This window comes from Ranitomeya variabilis, chromosome 8 (assembly GCF_051348905.1).
Source record: "Ranitomeya variabilis isolate aRanVar5 chromosome 8, aRanVar5.hap1, whole genome shotgun sequence".
NCBI lineage: Eukaryota > Metazoa > Chordata > Amphibia > Anura > Dendrobatidae > Ranitomeya > Ranitomeya variabilis.
The window spans coordinates 38,417,073-38,438,790 of record NC_135239.1 but is presented as its reverse complement, the minus strand read 5'-3'; the positions used below and the strand labels follow the sequence as shown (position 1 = coordinate 38,438,790).

The 21,718-nt window shown below is 40.7% G+C and overlaps 1 protein-coding gene across 3 annotated transcripts in view; it reads right to left on the bottom strand.

Moving 5' to 3' along the window:
* Nucleotides 1-3,992: 3,992 nt before the first annotated feature.
* PAPPA2 (pappalysin 2) overlaps nt 3,993-21,718 on the bottom strand; it is a 227,359-nt gene continuing 209,633 nt past the window's right edge. For all 3 annotated transcript variants that reach the window (XM_077277920.1, XM_077277918.1, XM_077277919.1), the window contains exons 22-23: nt 7,689-7,787; nt 3,993-4,685 (exon numbers count right to left, since the gene is read on the bottom strand). In XM_077277920.1, coding sequence (XP_077134035.1) covers nt 4,539-4,685; nt 7,689-7,787 — 246 coding nt within the window. In that variant the 3' untranslated portion in view covers nt 3,993-4,538. The remainder of the gene's footprint in view (nt 4,686-7,688; nt 7,788-21,718) is intronic.

The window sequence follows — 21,718 nt, the reverse complement described above, 5'->3', positions numbered from 1 at the left end:
TGATCAGCAGTAACCTTTTCACCACTAGTAAGAGCTGCTGGCTCACATGCTGTCATCAGTGTGACAGCATGGGAACCAGCGCTGTGACCGGCAGTACCATGTAACATTACCACCAATCAGAGCTGATGTTTCCCACGCTGTCATACAGATGACAGCATGGGAAACACTGGATGTTCGGGCCCCCCATTCAATTGAATGGGGTCTGGGTTCGGGTTCGAGTTTGGGTATCATTCTGGTACCTGAACCAAACTTTTTTTTAATGTTCGGCAGAACCCAATGGACGCGAACATCCACGGATCCACCCATCACTAGTGAGCAGTTCCTGGGAAAGAACCCAAGATAACAGAGTCGAATATGTTTTGTAGGGAGGAATGGGCTAAAATTCCTCCAAGCCGATGTGCAGGACTAATCAACAATTACCAGAAACATTTAGATGCAGCTATTACTTCACAATGAGACTTATGTGAAAATCTGATATAGATAGGGCTCAAAATTATGCAGAAATATGGAAAATTCTGAAAAGTTCACAAACTTTCAAGCACCACTTTCGTCAGCACTAGTGGCATCAATGATGCTGGTAGATGGAATCAGATTGATGAATGGCTTGGAGTGGAGCTGTGCTGTATGAAAGGTGAGGCTGGGGCAAGGTTTGAATAGTTTTCACCTTATTTTAACCTACGTTTATTATGCTCTGACATCAGGAGAGACCTCAGAGCATAAAAAGGAACATGATTCACAAAGAATAAATACAAATTGAATCTTTCAAATTTGATAACAAGCCAATCACCTGTCATTTTGGAGAGGAAGCTCCTAATTTATATATTCCAAAAAGTTGAAACTTCTAATGAACATTCATGAGCAGCCATTCAGAAAGTTACTGTACATAGAACATTCTAATATTTATTCTAACATGAATGAAAACTTAGGAAACTTAGAACAGGAACATTTTGGAGACAAACTCGCCTGAGAATCTAAGCAGCAATTTATATTCAATGCTTTTCTTTCACTCCTATTCCAGCCCATCGAGGTAGAGATTATTCTTGTTATCTGAGATAACTTTACCTGTGACTTTGGGATATATTTCTCATAAAGTCATAATTACTGGACATAATGCTGATACATCAGAAAACACGGAAAATCTATTAGTCTGGTTAGATATTGTACACTTGCATTTTTCATCTCTAATTGATAGGACTGATGGTCGCTCTGCTTTCATGTAGATCAACAAAATGAAACGAAGAATTATAATGGCAGATAAGACCTGATGCCGGTGCAACAAATGCAAAAATCTTATTAACATGTTCTTTATGATAGACCAAAGGAATAAAAATGTCCAGTCTTGTCAGCAATGTGAGTTCCTCAATTTCTTTTCGAGGGTTTCCTACATAATTAGAGGAAAATAAGTTATATCTTGTAGCTTTATTCTGCAATTTTACAGTTTTTTCCGCTGAATATTTTTTTTAGGATTTGGTTATACCTATGATTCCAATTATTGTCTATTCAATAATAACAGGGGTGTAATTGTAGGGGGTCCTGGTTTTAGTGGTGCAATATCCCCCCCTGCCATGTAATGATATACCAATGTTATCAGTAGTAGAGACAAGTGAATAATGAATAATATTTGTTATGAATTTCCTATGTCAACATAAAATCCCTTAAAAACTATTTTAATTTTCTTTAAATATTAAAAGACACCTACCCAGTATAAACAATTGGTTAAGAAAACAAAACAATGTGAGCATAGACCAAAAATGATAAAAAGTATCTACGTAAATCCTACAGTAATCCTAGTTTACCCCTGCCTAGCAGTGGAGGTTGGCACCCTAAGAAATGATTTTTTGGCTACCCCATTCACCGAGGACTATCCCTTACTTCCCTAAATATCCCTACTACTAGACAGGTGGGAAAACATATAGATAAAGATGAGAGATGAAAAAAAAAATGAAAAAATTCCCAAAATGATCAGTTAATATAAATATAATCCCCTGTAGGTATTCTGTGGGTCATACACATACACTAATGATGGCTAACCTGAATATAAATTAAACATCCGTCCCTATGACAAATCCTCTAAAAAATTATTTTCCTTAACTGATATTCCTTTGCCCTGGCCTAAGACACGATAATATGCTCAGGGATTAAATTCACCATATGCTGTTATTTTCAAACTGATGTAATAAAGTATAGTGTAGACTTATAGAGAAGATGCGCCTCACCGCTGTCACGGTTCATCAGGAGGTCTGTTTGATAGTGGCGATGCCAAAGATACAAGATGCCATGATAGAAAAATAGCGTACCCAAAGGTCATAGCAAGTGGATTTAAATATCCACCATTGATCAACGTAATCACAATAACCACCACCCACCTGATGATCGGCAGTTTGTTAGGTTGGGTTCACTGTCACCTCATGTCAAGTAATATAGCAGTTGTAGTTCTCACCTGTGCCGGCGTGCGTTCCAGACTGGAGCACAATAATATCCGGCCAGAAATACTCCTGATGTCATTTCCTCCCCGATATTCCGAATGTAATCCCGTAAGATGTCATGTATAATATGCATTCCAATCTGTGGAATGCACGATGACAGGAAGCGCAGTGTCATCACTTCCTGTAGAGCCTCCTTGAAGATACTAATCGTCACCCTCCGGATAGTGACATGCGTTCCACACCGGGGGCACTTCCTGTATGAGTCTAGGCAAGCACGCTGGAGCATGGAGATGAATGACTATTGCTGCATCCTTATATATAGTAAGAGTGTATAAATTCAAAGTAGCATAAAAATATAAACATTCTCATATCATACTGGAAATAAAGGGAAGTATTAATCAGGAAATATAACATTCTAACAAAAGGCCTATTGATACAAAAATTAAGGATATGTTAAATAGCATATAGACTAACTAGAGTCCTTGTATCAGAATTGTGGGCAGTAGACATGTATCACTTATAATTAGAAGGATGCATTATTATTTTACAATATATCCATGAAAAATATTGTCTGTCTGTGATGTTTTGGTAAGCTGTGAGATGACCCCTTCTGAATACCTATGTTTCCTCTGGCGACATTTCAGCGGTGTTAACACCAGCTCTCTAGGGGCTCATGTGACCTTCAAATGTCAAGCAATCCCTGCTGCCAATCAGAGCTGGCTTCACTCTCACCTTCTTCTGACAAATCAAGATATCCGGAGGACATGAGAGCTGCTGCTGTCCTCTCACTTCCTCCAGATGTCAATTCCGATTGTAAGAAAAGAGAATGAAATCAGCGCTAATTGACTGCAGGGACTACATGACATAATGTCACGTGAGCACCGGGAGAGCCGGAGCTGACACCGCTGGTACGGCACCGGCACCACAGGTGATTTTAAGTATTGTTATTTTACTGGGGGGGGGGATTTAGGAATTCAGAAGGGGTTGTCCCCATAATCTCTCTATTCAAACCCCCTTCTGACCCACAAATCTCTAAAATTAACCTTTAAACTTGTGCTACGCTATATGCTAATTAGCTTCAAGTGATCTGATGGGCATATCAGGACCATGCTTGGAGAACCATCTATTGGGCCTTCAGCTCAACCATTGAGCTCTGAATTTCCTGCAAAGCATGACCATGATCAGTGAACAGTTGAGTTTTGAGCAGAGAGTGTCTATCTTAAGAAAAAGAAAGACGTGGGGGAAAATGTCCTGCCCTATAATTGTTCCTTGGGCGCGTCATACAGACTTTTGAGATTTAGAGGATAGTGGTTCATCTATAGAAGGATGGCAATGGGTTGCGTATAGGTGTTGTAGTCAAATAGGTAGACAAGATATCTTTGCTGCAGGCACAAAAAACAAGGACTGGTGGGGACGCCAGAGCTGCCGTGCAGTAACAACAGGAGAATTAACAGATAAGTATAGGTTCTTTTGCTTTTTCACACCATTAGCTCCCAAAGGCCAATTTTTAATTGGTGGCTTTACTTTAGGATTAATTCATGTTTATGAAATTTTCTAGGCTCAATTGTCCGACTGATGATTAAACAAGCAATTGTGGGTGGATAATATAGAATTAAAATATTGCAAACATTCAATATACGTTAATACCTTTGTATTTATTCATATATTATAATCTTATAAAATGCCTTGGACTGCAGGGATACTGATGATTGCTAATCCAACACAACTCCAATATACACAACATACTGTGGTCATGCAAATGACTGGACAAAACACGGAGACATGTACGGTATGATACCTGCCTTTGATTACTACGTCTAGTCTATACTGAGTGGGCAGATGACGGTTTGAAATTAAATAAAAGTGCTCTGGAATATCAGTCTACATTTGGTGTATAACAGATGGAGGTAAGGATAACATAACGTTTCTGTGCGTATGTTCCGACCATAATGCTGAGATCTCATGTTTTAAACTCCTGGTTTTCACTTCCATGTTCTATCCAGGTCATCCATAATTTGCATGGAATAGTTCAGTAGCACAGATCTTGTGTGTTGAGGAGGCATTAATGACTCTGACACAACTGCTCATCGTGAAATGTTTTGTAGAGTTTTCTCAAGTCAGTGGTGGACGTATCTCCCCAAAGTCTGGTGGAAGGAGCACTGGCCAGTTAGTTCTTTGAGACTTGTTCTCTTCAGCTTCTGGGTCACGACATGTACACTCATCCTTCTCACACTCAGCCGCAAAAGGAATGACTTGACCCTGTAACAAGTAACAGTAAGACAATTGGTCCAAGTTGGTATACATAGTAATAGGATGAAAATACCTCTATATATCAAAGAACTAAACTATGACATTTACAATCAATACTGCCATCATATATGATAGGCATCGTAGATTCAAATTTTCATCAACAAGACTTTTTCTCTCCCGGGCTACGGACAGATATGTCCTTCCTTACCTCATCCCAAGATGAGAGGTACGTGAGAACCAGCTTTTGGGAACAAAATTAGTTTGTGATGCTCTTTCTCTCTCGAGAGAGATGTTTATTGCATACGTGTCTACATCTGTTTATGATGGCATATGTAGACAGTGGACAGTTTTCTTAGCATCTCATGGTATTGTGTGAGATTTATATAATTAAAAATATTAACGGTGGAGACCTATGTATTACATGGTTGCTTATTTATTTGAATAGGCTTCCTCCTGTAAACAACAACCCAAAAAGTTTGAGAGTCAGGACGGTTGCAATCAATTGATTGTCAATCAGCTTCCAAAAAAAATGGAGTAACCCAAATAGTATAGGCCCTTTAGATTTAGCTTTTAAAGGCTATGCAAACCTTTGGCATGGAATAAATCGTTTTTACATACGCCAGTGGTAAAAACATTGCACTAAGTTTCAGTCAGCAATCCTCATCTTGTCCTTCATTTTCAGACCTGCTTGATATGTAATTTATAGCGTGATCATGTTTCAGAATCTTATCTTGTGAGAGTGCCCCTCTCAGTAATAAAGGCTGGATTTGAGGTATGTGTGTATCTAGGATGCTGCTGTCCTCACTATTCATATAAGAGGACAGCTTCTATCCCTTACTTATTTTCTTTTCATATGGTTTTCTCTTTTTCTTTAGCTTGTTGTCTCTGCTCTCTCTGAGTTACTTTCTCTCCTTTCCATGTTATGGAAATTTGCGTTAATACCATCCCTGCTGCTATTTCTAAGTCTGAGAGAAGGGAAGGGGAGACCAGAGGGAGCTGTGAGAACCAGGGCCAGGAGCTCTGATAGATTTGTAACATTTTTGCTAAGGCACTCAGCTACAGCAGATAAATGACTTACAGACACTCTGCAGTAGCATTTGGAAATGAACAATAACGCAAGAAATTTGGTGAGAAGGTGTGCATAGCCTTTACAAGTTACCTTCCATTTATCCAGAATGGATTTAGCCATTTTATAAATATAATCATTAGTTTTTAACTTTCTATATTCAAACATCTACAGATGTGTCATTCCTTACTTTACATCTTGGCACAACAATTCCAAAAATGAGCAGCGCAAAAAGATTTGAAAAAGAAACAAAATATAATTTTATGATACTCTGCCAGGAGTCGTTTATGCTATGTGTCTGTATTAGAACACCGAATTGTTGTAGGGTTTTACTTGCATGTCATAATTTTGCATTGAATTTGCAATTGGAGACATTTTGCATCTGTAACTAATTTTGCAGAAATGTAAGGGTGCAAACATCTGTGTTTTACCTAACAAACAAATCTTTACAAAGTTCAGTGTGCAATAGTAGCTGCACTTGCCAAAACTTTGGAGCATCACTCGAACCTCTGCCACTGATCGGGAAATTCTGAATAAAAAAATCAACATGTAAATGATATAGGATGAAGTATTAAAGAGAATCTGTCAGCAAGTTTTTGCTACGTAATACAAAGGCAGAATGCTGCAGGGGTTAAAACACAGATTTCATGGATGCCTCTGTGGTTTTGCCTACTTGCAATGATTGTTATATCACCAGTAATTGATAATTGCTGGGACACAACAGCACATACTCCTGGTCTGACTCCGCCCCTTCTGTGATAAGCAGCTCAGTGTCTATAGTCACTGTACATACAGAGAGTAATGTGGGCAGGGCTAGCTTTGTCAGCTCTGCTGCACTGCTAAATCTGAAAGTTCTGAATGTGTCCATACCATTGAACCCAATAAACTAAGTAATACATGGTTGGATTCAGGGTCTTTTTGCCTACATCATGCTGCTCACAGATGAGGTGGCAAAAACCTGCTGACAGATTCCCTTTAACTTGTGTGGAAACATAACATCACCTACCATGAACTGTAATTCAGTCCTTGTAAAATTAGGCTGTTTTAATTTCAAAGAGCAGCTTCAAATCCTTAAAGGGGATGGCCACTACTTTTTTTTACTATATTTATCATTCTATCTGATTGGTGGGAGTATGGCACCACCTGTCACCCCGTCAACCAGTTATTATGAGCACCAGTGGCGGCTGGAAGGTCTCGGATGCTGCCAGAACAAAACAGCTCCGTCATTTTCTAAAGTGGACGCGGCTGGGTATTGCAGATCCACCCCTTATTCAAAGGAATATCAAATGAATAGGGGGTGAATCTGCAGTACCTGCCCGTGGCCGATATGGTTTTGACAAAGCTGCTGGGTTCTGGCAACATACGAGAACTTTTTGTGCTCCAATTATCTCGAATAAGAGAATCGGAGCACACTGTGAAGAAAAGTGGAGAGCAAAATTTCTCCATCTTCTCCATTGTGTCAGTGTACAGAAATCAGACTGTACTCAGATGTCATCTGACTTATGGTTTCCATGTACTCATTGACTTTCATGGCCGAGTGCGTTCCGAATATCAGATCAAACTTGGACATGCTGCGATTATTTTCCTCGAATGTGCTGAGTCCTATAAACTAACATTGGTCCAAATCCGATGTTTTGACGGATCATACGCAGACCAATAATATGGTGGTGTGAGTAAGTACTTATCGAGGGTGCAGGAGCAACCACCAGAATTCCAACCCAACACAAAAATTAGTGGCTGGACTCTATAGGGCGTTGACGCTAACACTGATGCTGGTATAGAAAATACGACAGGCAGTAATCCCACGTCTAAACATTTCTAATGGAAAAAGTGATTTTTTATTTTTTTTCAACAGCTGAATGGCTCCACAACGACACAATTGTGTGCATAAAGAAAAGGGACATTGTGGGATTGGATATGACCTGCTTGTTGAATTGTTTCCTTACCTTGTGCGAGGACAAAGTAGAGGCGCAGCAGTCCCCTCCGTCATACTGACAATACGCTCGGTTATTAATTGTGTCACACCAGCCATCTGCTTGAAAGGGCTACACAGGAACACAGAGTCAGTCACCACAATACACCAAGGAAATCAATAGAAACTACGTAACCTTTACAGCTCTGACTCCAAGAATATAGAGAGAACAATATTTTTTTTTCTATTGCTGCCAGAAAATAGTTCAGATGAAATTCTTTGTCTGCGAGATACATTCCTGATGTGTAGGTTGATAAATGGGAGACACAGTACGGAGACCAATAGCTTCAGTATCTGTTATGCCGTCTTCTGTGATAGAAGAAAATGCAGAGCTGAACACAGCCATTTATATCGTGTACAAACAATAGGCAAATCCAAATTGTTTGTCAAAGGGAAGGTAAAATTCTGGATGTGGTAAGACCCAGTGCTCTGCGTACTGCAGTCTGTTTTTATGGAGATAACAGGAGGCTTTGCAGCGGAAAACGTTGGTTTAAACAAGAAGCGTTCAATATATTGTATTCTAGAAACTCACAAAGGTCCTTGGTCCCAAAATGAAGCAGTACTTTAAATCCAGAAATTGTACTTGAATTCAAATAATATATGAGATGGTTTAGCATTTAGTAAAAATTCGACATATATTATATACCCTAAATACAGCTCTGGCAAAAAGAAAGAGACCACTGCAAAATTGTCAGTTTGTCTGATTTTTCTCTATATAGGTATATTTTTGAGTAAAATGTAAATTGTTTATTTATTCTATAAACTTCTGAAAACATGTCTCCGAATTTCCAAGCAATAAATTATGTTTTTTTTTTTCTGAAAAGGAGAAATGGTCAAAATGTAAAAAAAAAACCCAGTGCTTTCAGACCTCAAATAATGCAAAGAAAGCAAGTTCATAATCATTTAGAAACAACAATACTAATGTTTTAACTCAGGAAGAGTTCAGAAATCAATATTTTGTGGAATGACCATGATTTTTAATCACAGCTTTCATGCGTCTTGGCATGCTTTCCACCAGTCTTTCACACTGCTCCTGGCGCAGAAATGTAAGCAGTTCTTCTTTGTTTGATAGCTTGTTACTATCCATCATCCTCTCAATTACATTCCAGAGGTTTTCAGTGGAGTTCAGGTCTGGAGATTGGGCTGCCCATGACAGGGATTTGATGTGGTGGACTCTTAATTTTTGCCAGAGCTGTATGAGTAATTGCCAAATGGCTTATATTTTGTGTGCTTAGTACATAGATGTAACTATAGTGGTCGTATCTAGGTCCTGGAGCCTAAAGAGACCAAAAATGTCTTTTTGACTGATACGAGAAGATTAATACTTTTAAAGACCTGTTAGATGTTGAATGGGGTTTCACAGGCTTCAAGTTACGTTACTGGCTAAGTTTGTTGTTGAATCTGAAGGACTAAGCTTTAAAAGTTTAGTCAGTGCCAGGCGTGCGTACAGCTGCCGCTTATAGTGATGTGAGGAATGGCTGTGATTTATTCGGTAACACCAGCATGACTGAAAGACAGCAGTTTTCAGTAGAAATAAAGTTCATTTTCTCCCAGATGTAGCACCTTCAGCACAGTGGCCACAAACCTCCAAAACTCTATTAACCTGCAGATTGACCCTATATCTGTCCGTTAATAGTATTATACAACCTAACAGGTTTCCTTTAAATTGTAAAAATTGTCCAAAAATTATCCCTATTAGGAAGCATATGCCTACCTGGCAAGTGTTTACAAATATGTAGTGTAAATGCGGCTTTTTCACAAGGGATGGTGCAAAAATTATCTCTATTTGGGAAGTATCAAGAACTTTTTTTTTACTAATCAAAGAAGCAATAGCATTTTCACAAGCCATCCAAAATTATCTCTTTTAAAATGGGCAGGAACACATAAGCTATAATGGCTTCCCTCCTAAGTGTGAAGAAATTATCCCTATTTTGGCATCCGCAACAGGCTTTCAATTCCAAAAATAACACACAAGTCTTGGATTCAGTCTTTTTCTTCAGTAGTAAAATTAGGACAGAAGGGTATTAAACTAACTTCCTTTTTTTGCAGTGTTTCATAAATAAAAAATGTTCTTATTAAAGTACTGTTACTGCAGTATATTAGGCTACTTTCACATTAGCGTCGTGCACTGCACGTTGCAATGTGATGTGGCACATCGACGCATACTGTGGAAGCGCCGCACAATGGGGGCAGCGGATGCTGTTTTTCAACGCATCCGCTGCCCCATTGTGAGGTGCGGGGAGGCGGGGGCGGAGTTCCGGCATGCGTGGTTGGAAATGCTGGACACGACGCACCAAAAAACGTTACATGCAACGTTTTTTGGTGGCGACGGTCCGACGCAACACAACGCAACCGTCGCACGATGGTTGCGACGTGTGGCAATACGTCGCACTGCGTCGCTAATGCAAGTCAATGGAGAAAAAACGCATCCTGCAAGCACTTTTGCAGGATGCATTTTTTCTACAAAACGACGCATAGCAACGTGCAGTGCACGACGCTAGTGTGAAAGTAGCCATACAGATCAAAAAATTCACATTCACACTGAGTGACTGTGCAGGTTCAGCACCTCCCTATTACTTGGATCTTTATACTGCTACTCACACACTATGACTAGCATTCCCATTTTGAATGTTTTTCAGTGCTGCAGTAATATACCACAGTCAAATTTAGGTCTTTTTACCCCCTATGTATATGTAATGAGCTGTGCATTCTGACCTCCTAGTCCTAGGCTGTAAGGCCCAAAATGGCCCATGGTTTTACTACCCTCATTTTTATAGTCCCTACTGATTAGCTGAACAAGACCATGTGATGTAATAGCTACAAGGCATTATGGGGAATCCCGCGGGGCTGCGCTTGATGTCATAATCCTAATCTAGAATGTTCTGTATTGTGTGAAAAGGCGCAGAGCATTTTTTTTTACAATCCATACAAATCGAATTGCAAATTGTTTGAACTTGTCTGGACCTGCAAATTTTGGTAAATTTGATTCAAAGTTGATTCGCAGTGGATTGGTCTGCTCATCTCTAGGGATGACCTTTCAAGTTTAACGAGGCATAACGGATATCTTCTTCTCCGAATTATGAAAATTTCTCGAGATGGAATTGTGAGCATGGAACAGAGTGAATAAGCCATTGGGACCTATCAACACACTTAAAAAAAAAAACCTATATGACCTGCCAATGGGACTGAGGCTGCAGAATACTAAAACACAGCCTATTGCTAGATGACTGCCTTCACAGAAGCTATTAGAATTCATTTTTTGGCCCGCTGCTAGGGTCATTTGGATTTCAGGAGAAAAAAATTCAGCTAATTATATATCCTAGAACTTCACATACAGTAGTGTAATTTCCGAATATTCCAGCCAAAGTGCTTGAAAAGTGCAGGTCTACTGTACTAAAATAATAACGCCAATAAAAACTTCATAAACTATTAACGCGGCCCTGTAGTTCAATTGTGTATTGAGCAGCAGATACAGTAAATATCTATTAATGTAAAATGCTGAAAAATAGCTTTCAACACGCGAAAGATTCGGATATTGAAGCTTTGAAACAAGTGGGGACTGATCTGAATAGAAAATACATTAATGAAGTTAATATGTCACATTTGTATGCGGCTCACGCAAGATCATTTGCAATGGAACAAGTTGATTTTGCTGCAGGCTACAGATGCAGAAATATGGTTGTACCAGCAAGAACTCCAGTGGTTTGCAAACAAAAATTCTTTCATCACCAGTTCTACAATTAAACTTGTTTTCAGAGATTAGTGGAGTACTAAAGAAGAATTACAGAGAACACCCTGGTTGCTCATGCATAAAATATTCCAAGACAACATCTAAAAGTTTCAGTAACTTTAAAAGAATTTGAATCTACATGGAGTGTGCAAACTCTACTTCTGAAAACATCACTATAGACCCACTTTAAAAGAAATTTCCCATTTTATATACGGTACTTATGGCATCTTCATGGGAAATGTTATTAATGTCTACCAAGTGGGGTCTTACCAATGAGAACGGGGGCCCAATGCAAGCTTGCTTATCTTTTTCCATAACTCCTATAAAAGTGAGAAAGCTTTACATATGTTCGACCACCTCTTCATTCAATCTCCTCCGAAAGTATTCACCTTATTTATCAAATACTAGTGATGAGCGAGTGTGCTCGTTACTCGAGATTTCCGAGCATGCTTGGGTATCTTGGGCGTGCTCGTAGATTATGTTTGTGTTCCCGCAGCGGCATGATTTGCGGCTGCTAGACAGCCTGAATACATGTGGGGATTCCCTAACAAACAGGCAATCCCTGCATGTGTTCAGGTTGTTTAACAGCCACAAATCATGCAGCTGCGGCGACACAAACATAATCTACGAGCACGCCCAAGATACCCAAGCATGCTCGGAAATCTCGAGTAACGAGCACACTCACTCACCACTATCAAATACTTAAAACATTTTTTTCTTTAAGTTTCCCCTTAAGCAAAAATTGTTATAAAATGATTAATGAACCAATATCTAAAGAAGCACTCCTCCTACTCCCATCAAAGATTTTATCCTCTTAATGTATTGCTATCATCATATTGAACAGCACTGTGTGCTTACAATTGCTCATTTTGCCTTTCTACTCAGCTAATTCTTCTCTTTACTATTAGGTCTATGACATCATGTGATTAAAAACAGACTAGCTGAATTCTTCTTAACTCTGTGTAGAAACAGAAGGTCAATTTTCGCTGACTGACTCATGAATGACTGCAAAAGTCCCTGGCAGGGGGTAGGAGGGAGCAGTTGTGTCAGGATTTGAAGTGGTGAATGATAAATGTAGGGAGAAAAGACTTGCTGTTTCTACATAGAGCAGAAGAAAGACAAGAATTAGCTGGGTAGAAAGGCAAAATGAACAATTGTAAGTACACAGTGCTGTATAATATGATGATTATAATATATTAAGAGGATAAAAATTTTGATGTGAAGAGGAGGGCTTCTTTAAGGTTTACTATAGCCATCCATGAATCACATACACATTTTATTTGTGAGTTTCAAGAATAGAACACATACCCATTAATGTCTATGGGGCTGTTCGAATGTCTATGTTTTTGTGGACCGTGTGTCAACCAAAAAATCATGGTGACATGTTCTTTTTTGATCAGAGTCATGGGTCAAAATCACAATTGCAAGTCTATGGGGCAATGAAAATCACAGATAGCACATGGATGGCATTAGTGTGTAGTCTGTGTGCTGTCCAGGATTAACATTTCAATGGATAGGAGAAACATTTCAGATTGTTTAATGTATATATTGTAGCAACACCAGGTAGGCTAGGGTTAAATCCTAGCACCACAGGTTCTGGTTAGGTGCACCTGACTAGCTCGGTATATAATCAGTCAAGGTGTTCACCTTAGTTAGTCAGATGGGTGAAGCTGACCAGAGTGAATAGTATTGTAGCTCGAGAGAGAGACAGGCCAGAATCCCTCTATGAGAAGAGTCTGCATAGGCTGTGTGCACCAAATAGCAAGTATCACGGGTTTCTATGGACAATACCTGTTGCGTTTAACTGAACTGGGACTAGCTCAGCCATGTGTGAGAAGCCAGGGTTTATTTTGCTTAGTTAGTGCCTAGACAATGCTACAGATATATGCATATGGGTTTGTTTTGGTACTGTGTAATCAGTGAAAATAAAAGTCACATTGTTTTCACCCAAGAATCCAGTGCCTGTGTGAACGTTACCTAATGCTTACTTGGGGGCATGAATCTCTACAATGATGAAATGTGTGTGTGAAGTATAGAGAGCACAGACAATTGCAGCGTAAAGATTGAATGTCCTTGGTGAACAGCATTGCATATAATGTGACATATATTTCCACAGGTTGCAGTGCACCAAAACAAAACCATAAACATAAATCCCTAGCCTTGTCCAGATGCTAAGTAAACTAAATAGACCCTGGCTACTCATAGACAACTGAGCTAGTCCCAGTTCGGTCAAACATAATGGTTATTGTCCATAGCAACCAGTGATACTTGCAGTTTGGTGCACACGGCCTATGCAGTTTCTTCTCAGAGAGGGATTCCGTCTCGTCTCTCCCTCCAGCTCCAACACAATCCTCTCTGGTCAGCTTCTCCGATCTGATTGACTAGTGAACACATGACCTGGTTATATGCAGAGCCAGCCAGGTGCAAATAATCAGAGCCTGTAGAGCTAGGATTTAACCTATATTTAATATATGAATATATTTATATATGGTGTGCGTGTGTGCGTGTGTGTTTGTGTGTGTGAAAATAAAAATCACTGATAAAACTTAGACTACAAGATTACCCATGAATGAATTGCAGTCCTGTTAAATCTGCCTCAAAGCTGAAGGATCTAGTGGTACTTTATGCAAGAGGACAAAAAAAAGGTAGTCTGACATTTGAATGGGTCTCTATATTGAAGTCTATGGAACCTTGTTGTTTTGCATTGTTTCTAGGGAAAAATTAGGAGGCTTACGTTTTACCATTGCGGACTCCATTTGCCCCTGTAGAGGGTTGACATTGTGTTCAGCATGACTGGATTGGATGCCTGAACCCAAGTTATTATTTGCAAGTTATACAGATTTGATCATCAGTTCTTGAAAACCCATGCTGTTAGGATGGCTGGTGGTAGCCAGCATTAATCCATTCCATACCAATTCCTAGCAGGATGCTAATGACACTGGCGTTCTCAGTCAATATTCTCATCCAGTAATAGGGTGGAAGGTGACCCAGGAACCTCCTGAATAACGGTTGTGTTTCTTTAATGCAACTGTATTCTTGTGCATTGTACTTTGTGCCTAAAAGATGTAATTTGCTTAGTATATATAGTAAATAATTGTGTATGGTACCACGACAGGCATGGCCGGGCATTTATTGACACTCCAGAGAGAAGGAAGTCAACTGCTTAGTTGAGTGTGCAGAGGTTTCCAGAAGAAGGTTTTATTTATATATAGTGGATAGAAAGGGGTTCAAAACTGACATAGGAATAAAAAGACCCTACATTGGGTTAACACGTTTAGGTGAGGATAGGGGGAAGAAAATACATTATAGGTGGATGCTCACCATAGATGGTTGGGCATGGATAGGCATAACATTAATACAGGCGTGTATGGACAATGGATGGTTGGATGCAGCATGGTACTTGGGTCCTTCTGGATTTAGGGTTACATGCTCACCAAGGGTTACAATGTGGAAAGAAGACAGTAGGGTAACCGCTTAACATCTAGTAATTATGCAGGGTGCAGTTTATGGATATCTTTTGCAAAAATAATGCTTTTCGGGGCATTGAATCTCCTTTGTAAAGTTTACAGAAAGAGATACGTTATTAAGGACTTCCTACAATGACTTAATGCACCTCTTACTTTCTGTAAACTTGACAAACCTGACTCAGTTCCCTGAAACATGTTTTTATAGAAGGTGACAAAAAACTGGACCTCACATAATCACTGGATATGGAGCATCTCTGTGTATTGTTCTCAATCTACTTTTAGTAACTGAATCGACTACCATACCATCAACTTTCTTACTTTATAAATTGACCCCTGGTTTAGATACAGTTCAGACAGCCATAGTTGTGAGAGAGTAAAAGTTTCAGCAAGTTGCTGCTGTATTGCTGAAATTGGAACTGAGAATGGAAAGGTCAGAGAGATTGTAGTGATTTGATGGCAGAAGCTGTGAGAGAGGAATAACTGGAAGAATATAGAAGTGGCAGTGGAAATGTCTGAGTGTCCCTTACAGGGGAAAGAGAAGGGACAAACATGGAAATGGGTGATGGGAGCAAACTGAAAGGCATTGTGCTGCAAAGAGAATCCGGATGCCCACTGTGCAGTGTAGAGGGACCTGAAGTAGGTGTTAGCCTAGATTTTTATTAGTGATGAGCGAATGTGCTCGGATAAGGTGTCATGAGAGGATACTCGGGTGCTGAGTGACTTTGGCGTGCTCGAGTCCTTGCGCCTGCATGTCTCGCGGCTGTTCGACAGTCGCAACACATGCAAGGATTGCCAAACAAAAAGCAAATCCCTGCATGAGTTGCGATTGTCGAACAGCCACGAAACATGCAGCCGTGGGGACTCAAACATATTTTTCGAGTGCGCCGAAGACACTCGCTTAGGATATGAGTATGCTTGGATAACACCTGATCCGAGCACGTTAGCTGAAGTGATATTAATAAAGAGAGTCCGTCACACCCAAAATGCATTTTAAATAGACTATACAGTGTTGTACGGGACTTAGCTCCTCTAACACTCATACACGCACTGTATCTGTTACTGGTACAGTGCCTGAGAAAATAACCTTTAATTAATATGCAAAAGAGGAAGCTATGGTGTGCATGGTGTGTACAGGCTTGGCTAAGAGTTTGGTGTACTTTTATGCCTCTTCACTTGCATATAGGAGCCCTTGCCAGAGCGAGCACTGTGTAAATGCTGCCGCCATGTGTGTGACCGTGCGTATTCTCCTCTTTGTTTCCTTACTTCTGATGGCGTTCGCTGCACTTCTGGTTGTATCAAAGCAGCGAGCGGCCTCAGAAGAAAGAAGTTAAGGAGGAGAACGTACATGGTTGTGCATATGCCGGCAACATTCAGGCAGTGCTTGCTTTGGGAAGTGAGCACTGTCAATCAGAAGCGGGGGAAGGGTCCCAAGATGCAAATGAGGAGGCATAATGGTGCACCAAACTCATGGCCATGCCAAGTTTGCACCGAAACTCCTTCACGTGCGTATGAAAAGATATTTTCTCAAGCACTGTACCAGTAACAGACACACTGCTAATATGGTTGTTATAGGGTTTAAGTCCCCTACAATACTGTAACAGCCCATTTAAAATACATTTTGGGGTGTTGGACTCCCTTTAAACCACCTGAATCTGTTAAACCAATACCTCTGTCTGCGACTAAAGCTGTGTATGCAGATCTGTGACTGTTATCTACAGAGTATGTTCCTGTTAAGTTCTTCAGTAAAGAAAAATCTATTTTTAATAACTATGACCTCTCCTGTTCCTTTGAGAGTAAGAATCCTCAAGCGCATTGGCAGACACAAACAGAAAAGGGCCCCTCTGCAATTACAATGCGGTCCAATAGCTCCTCATAGTGCACAATTCATCCTGCTTTGATTTGGAGGTGGAGATGGAGGCCCACCTAGTTCTTCGGCTCCTGTGAAACCGTACAGGTTACACCAGTGGTATGTCCAACCCTAATCAAGTGATACACCATGCTAGAACAAACCTCCGCCAAGGGAGCAATAATAACAAGGGAGCAGGGGGTTGGACCAGATGACCCAGAAGGTCCCTTCCAACTCTACCATTCTATGATTCTATGAACATATGGTAACACCCTCCACACATACACAAGTAAGCTGACCATTTCTACTCCAGCATTCACTGTAATTTAGTGTGCTATCTGCAGTGTATGCCGTCTGATCCGTCTCCATCAATAATAATATGACCTAAGTAGGTGTCTGCAACATATGTCCCACTTGACAACCCAGGCCCCGCGTGATGGCTAACTGACATTTAGAAAAGAGCTTCATAACAGACGAGCCCGACATAAAGTTCCATAATTATAATTTAAAATATTTTAATATGTCCCCAACTCTTCCATAAAATCCAATATAAAAACATTATATATGGCACAAGTCAAAATCAAATGATCCCCCAATCAAAATCTCAACTCATGTTCTACATTTCCCAGGAATTTATATTCTCTGAAAATGTTGCAAGATTTCGACTTTAAAAAGATGGTTGTGTTTAATTTCCTTTTCAAAGATCATTTGATCTCTTTGCAGAAGTAAATCACTCTCCACGGAACAGATTCACCAGGCACTAATGAGAGATATCACACCCTGATTTGGAAATAAATTGCCACTGAAGTCATTGACACTTAGTAAATCCCAGAACATGTGCTTATAAACCCGTCAGTTCAGCTGACATATGGCTCCGTACTTCCAAAGCTGTATTACTGCCAGAAAATCTCATCTTTGTCAGCGCGGAGAATTTTTTTTGGAGTTCAGCAACTTCAAGAGCACAAAAACAAAAGGCTTTCCGGTGATCTCATTTTGCCAGAATTAACAAAACATAAATCCTACATGAAAATATTAAAAAGGAGTTTAATGCAAATGAAGCAGACCGACCATGTGTCGGCTTAGAGTGGATTGTTCAAGAAAAAACTGCTGATGACTTTTTTTTTTAGAAAAAAAAAGTAATTTTCGTTTTTACTAGCAGTAAACAGACTTTAGTACAGTGGATTATTGTCGTCTGAGATTAGAATAATTTCATTACATCTGTGTGCACATCTTGTAGTGGAAGACATTTTCTAGTAGACCAATAAATGGGAATTGAAATTTTCAATAATGGTATAGTATATCATCCAGTTACTTATAAAATGAATATCTCATAATCTAAAAGGGGTTGTCCAGCCTTGGGGTACAAGTCTGTAGTCACTCTACCTAACTTGTGAATCCTCACAGCATACACCGTGTGCGTCAGGATTCTCCAGTGCCAGCACTGTGAGCATGGGCCATTAGCATACATATGGTCACAATCCAACTAGACGTGCGTGGATTCACTCAATGAAAGTGAATTGAATGAAGTCGGATATGTCTAGTCGGAATGTGGCTGGGAGTTAGCAATTCGTACACTTGCAGTCATATCACCTCTTTCTGGCACTGACTCAGCAGAATTGTCACAGAGTAACTGCAGACTTGTACCCCAAGGCCAGACAACCTCTTTAATATTCCTTTCATTAAAGGGGTTATCCGTCTTACAAAAATATGGGATGCTTCCGTGGCCTGTGCCTTCAACAGGAAGCTATAATGTCTTCTTTGGTCACTTGACTGCTGAAGATCATGATTTTCTGCATTAGTCAGGTGACTGCTGAAGCCAATCACAACCTTCAACAGTCAAGTGATACTTCACTTAAAAAAAGAAGACAGTCACATCCTGTCCCTGCACAGACCATTAAAGTGACCAGCACTGGATCCTTGGGGATGAGGTGCAGAGTCTGCCTCATGTCATTATTTTAACCCCTTCACGGCCTATGACATATAGGTACGTCATAGGTCATGTATCCCCATTTGTTACGGGCTCCGGCGCTGAGCCAGCATCATTTCTGGCATACGACAGCTGATTTGATCAGCTGTTATGTGCCTCTAACAGATGCGAATGTAATCGCAAGCCACCCATGACTGTTAACTAGTTAAATGCTGCCATCAATCTCCGATAGCAGCATTTATCTCACACTTACTGGAAGTGCGTCACTAATCTCGCCCATTGGCACGCATGTCACATGATTGTGGGGCACCGATTGGCTGGCATGACAACTGGGGGTCTGCAAAAGACCCCCGTGATTGACATTGCTGATCTGCTATAGACACCGGCCCGTGACCGGCATTCATAGCAGATGATGGCTTTTGCTACACATAGATGGCCTTCAGACTATCACTGCATCAAGTCTCCTAAGGGGACTGCTGAAGCAAGTGAAAAGTAGAAAAAAATGTTTTTAAAAATATTTAAACAATTCAACAAATATAAAAGTTCAATTCACCCCCCTTTTGCCCCATTAAAAAAAAGCAATAAAAAAATACACATATTTGGTATCACTGCGTTCAGAAATCTCTGGTATAACAAAATCTAAAAATAATTTTTCCGATCGGTAAATAGCATAATGAGAAAATAAAGAAAACACCAGAGCTACATTTTTGGGGTCGCCGCAGCGTAAGATGCTAGCAGGTACGCAGGATGGCGTCACGGATAGGAGGTAGATCAAGAGTTAAGGTATTTACTTAACACAGAACAATACTCCTTGCAGGGAGTAGGGGGTTGAAGGGTGAAGGTAAGGAAAGGAGCAGAATTGGGAGGATGGCAGGGTAGGTTAGGGACGAGCGAAAGTTCAGTAATACAGAGGTTAAACTTATCGGACTGTAGCCTTCTGATGTGAGGAAGTTTAAGGTTCCAATGGTGGCACCGACAACAGTGGCATGTGGAGTCTCAGCGTGGTCTGTGACAGGAGGGAATCCAATGGTGGCACCGACAACAGCGACGCGTGACGTGTAGCGGGTAGTACCCCCATACTTAATGTGGCTAGCGCAGGTCTCAGTCCAGTGGGGGGAACTGCCGGAACAAAGCCTCGCTCTGCAGTGTACACAAGACCTTGGTAGAGGGTCTCCGGCCTAGCCGTCCACCTCTCTCTCTGCGTTGCACACTCAATGCAGTTTCTGCCTTCAACTAGGGTCACCTCTTAGCTTGGAGAGGAGCGGGGAGCTGACAGTCATCTGCAAACGGTGGACCTATATGCAGGGGTCTGTCAAGTATGCAGTCACCATTGGGCAGAGCTTGTGCGGTACTCACTGACACACCGGGAACAGCACCCAGCTTAGCTATGCTCTGCTGGCATGGCTCTGCACACCTCTGCTCTGCTGGCACGGTTCTGTTAAGCTCCACTCTGCACGGCTTGGCTCTGCACGGCTGGCTCTGCAAGGCTCTGCTCTGCATGGCTCTCTCTGTTGGCGACCTGGGCTCCTTCTATATGTCCCGTTGCCACACCGGTACCCTCTGGTAGGGGAGGCAGGGCACACCGCTCACCACACTGCGAGCTGCTTTCTGCGCTACCCTCCGCACTGCACTCCACCGTTGCCATACTACTCTGCTTCGTGCACTTCCTTCTCTTATCCTCTCGACGCTGCATGCCCTTTTCAGGTTCTCCCTGCCCCCCCTAGGACAGCAGGAAGATCTCTCTCACTAGGGCTTCCCCAAGGCTGCAGGGGAAGGATCACGTCTCTAAAGCTTCCCCCTGGGAACAGAGGATGCAGCCCTTTCAGTTCTGGACCCGGCATGCAGGTACCCGCGGTCCGGTCTATCTCCTTACAGCAGCAATAAAATGCAATAACAGGCAATCAAAACATCGTATCTATCTCAAAATGGTATCAATATAAACGTCAGCTCAGCGCACAAAAAAATAAGTCTTCACCAAGACCCATATCCCAAAAAATGGAGACTTACAAGTCTCGGAAAATGTAGCCAATTTCTTTTCTTTATTTTACAAATTTTGAAAAAAATGTCACCACATAAATAAAGAATCTATACATGATTGGTTTATGCAAACTCATAATGACATGGAGAGTCACAATGGCAGGTCAGTGTTAGCATTTAGTGAACATGGAATAAAAAACAATTGTGGAATTGCACTTCTTTAGCAATTTCACTGACTAGCAATTTAGCAATTGGAATTTTTTCCCGTTTTTCAGTACATGATATGGCAAAATCAATGGTGTTGTTCAAATGTACAACTCGTCCCGCAAACAACATGCCCTCGCATGGCCATATTGATGGAAAAATAAAAAAGTTATGGCTCTGGGAAGAAGGGGAGCAATTAAAGTACACGCAAAAATAGAAAATCCCAATCATTCCTGCTCTTTGACAAATCCTTTAATTAGATGTAAATATGTTGAAGAGAACTGATGTCTATTTTTTTATTTTTTTTCTCTGTAAGTTCCATTCCTGGCTGCGGTATACAGACACTGATGAAAAATACTGATGCATAAATGAGGCCTTGGTTGTTTTACCACTCACTGCGCCCCTGCAACCTCATGACATCACATGAAGCCTATTTACTAGACCTCACGTGAGGCATGCATCAAGCCATGTTGTCATGACTTTGTGGGAGCCTAGTAGATGGCAGAGGTACCAAGGATGCAGAAGTTTGCAGAAGTAAACACTGCCACAATTGACTGAACAGGACGCTGAAAAAGGGTAATTCAACTATTTTTGCTCATCTCTAGTTTTCATCTGTCAATAATTTCCCCTTTTTTACATTAATGAGATGACTCTGCTAACTCTGTCCTAGGAGATACAGCAAAGCTGAAAAGCTAGATTAAGAAAACAAGAAATATCAGGAAATATTGTGTATATTGCGGTAAACAATGTGAAAACTGTAACACTAGACTTTTTTATATAGATTGTCAAAATAAATAGCAGCCAACCACCACAATTTTGATTAAATATGTTTACAACAACACAGTTATGTCAT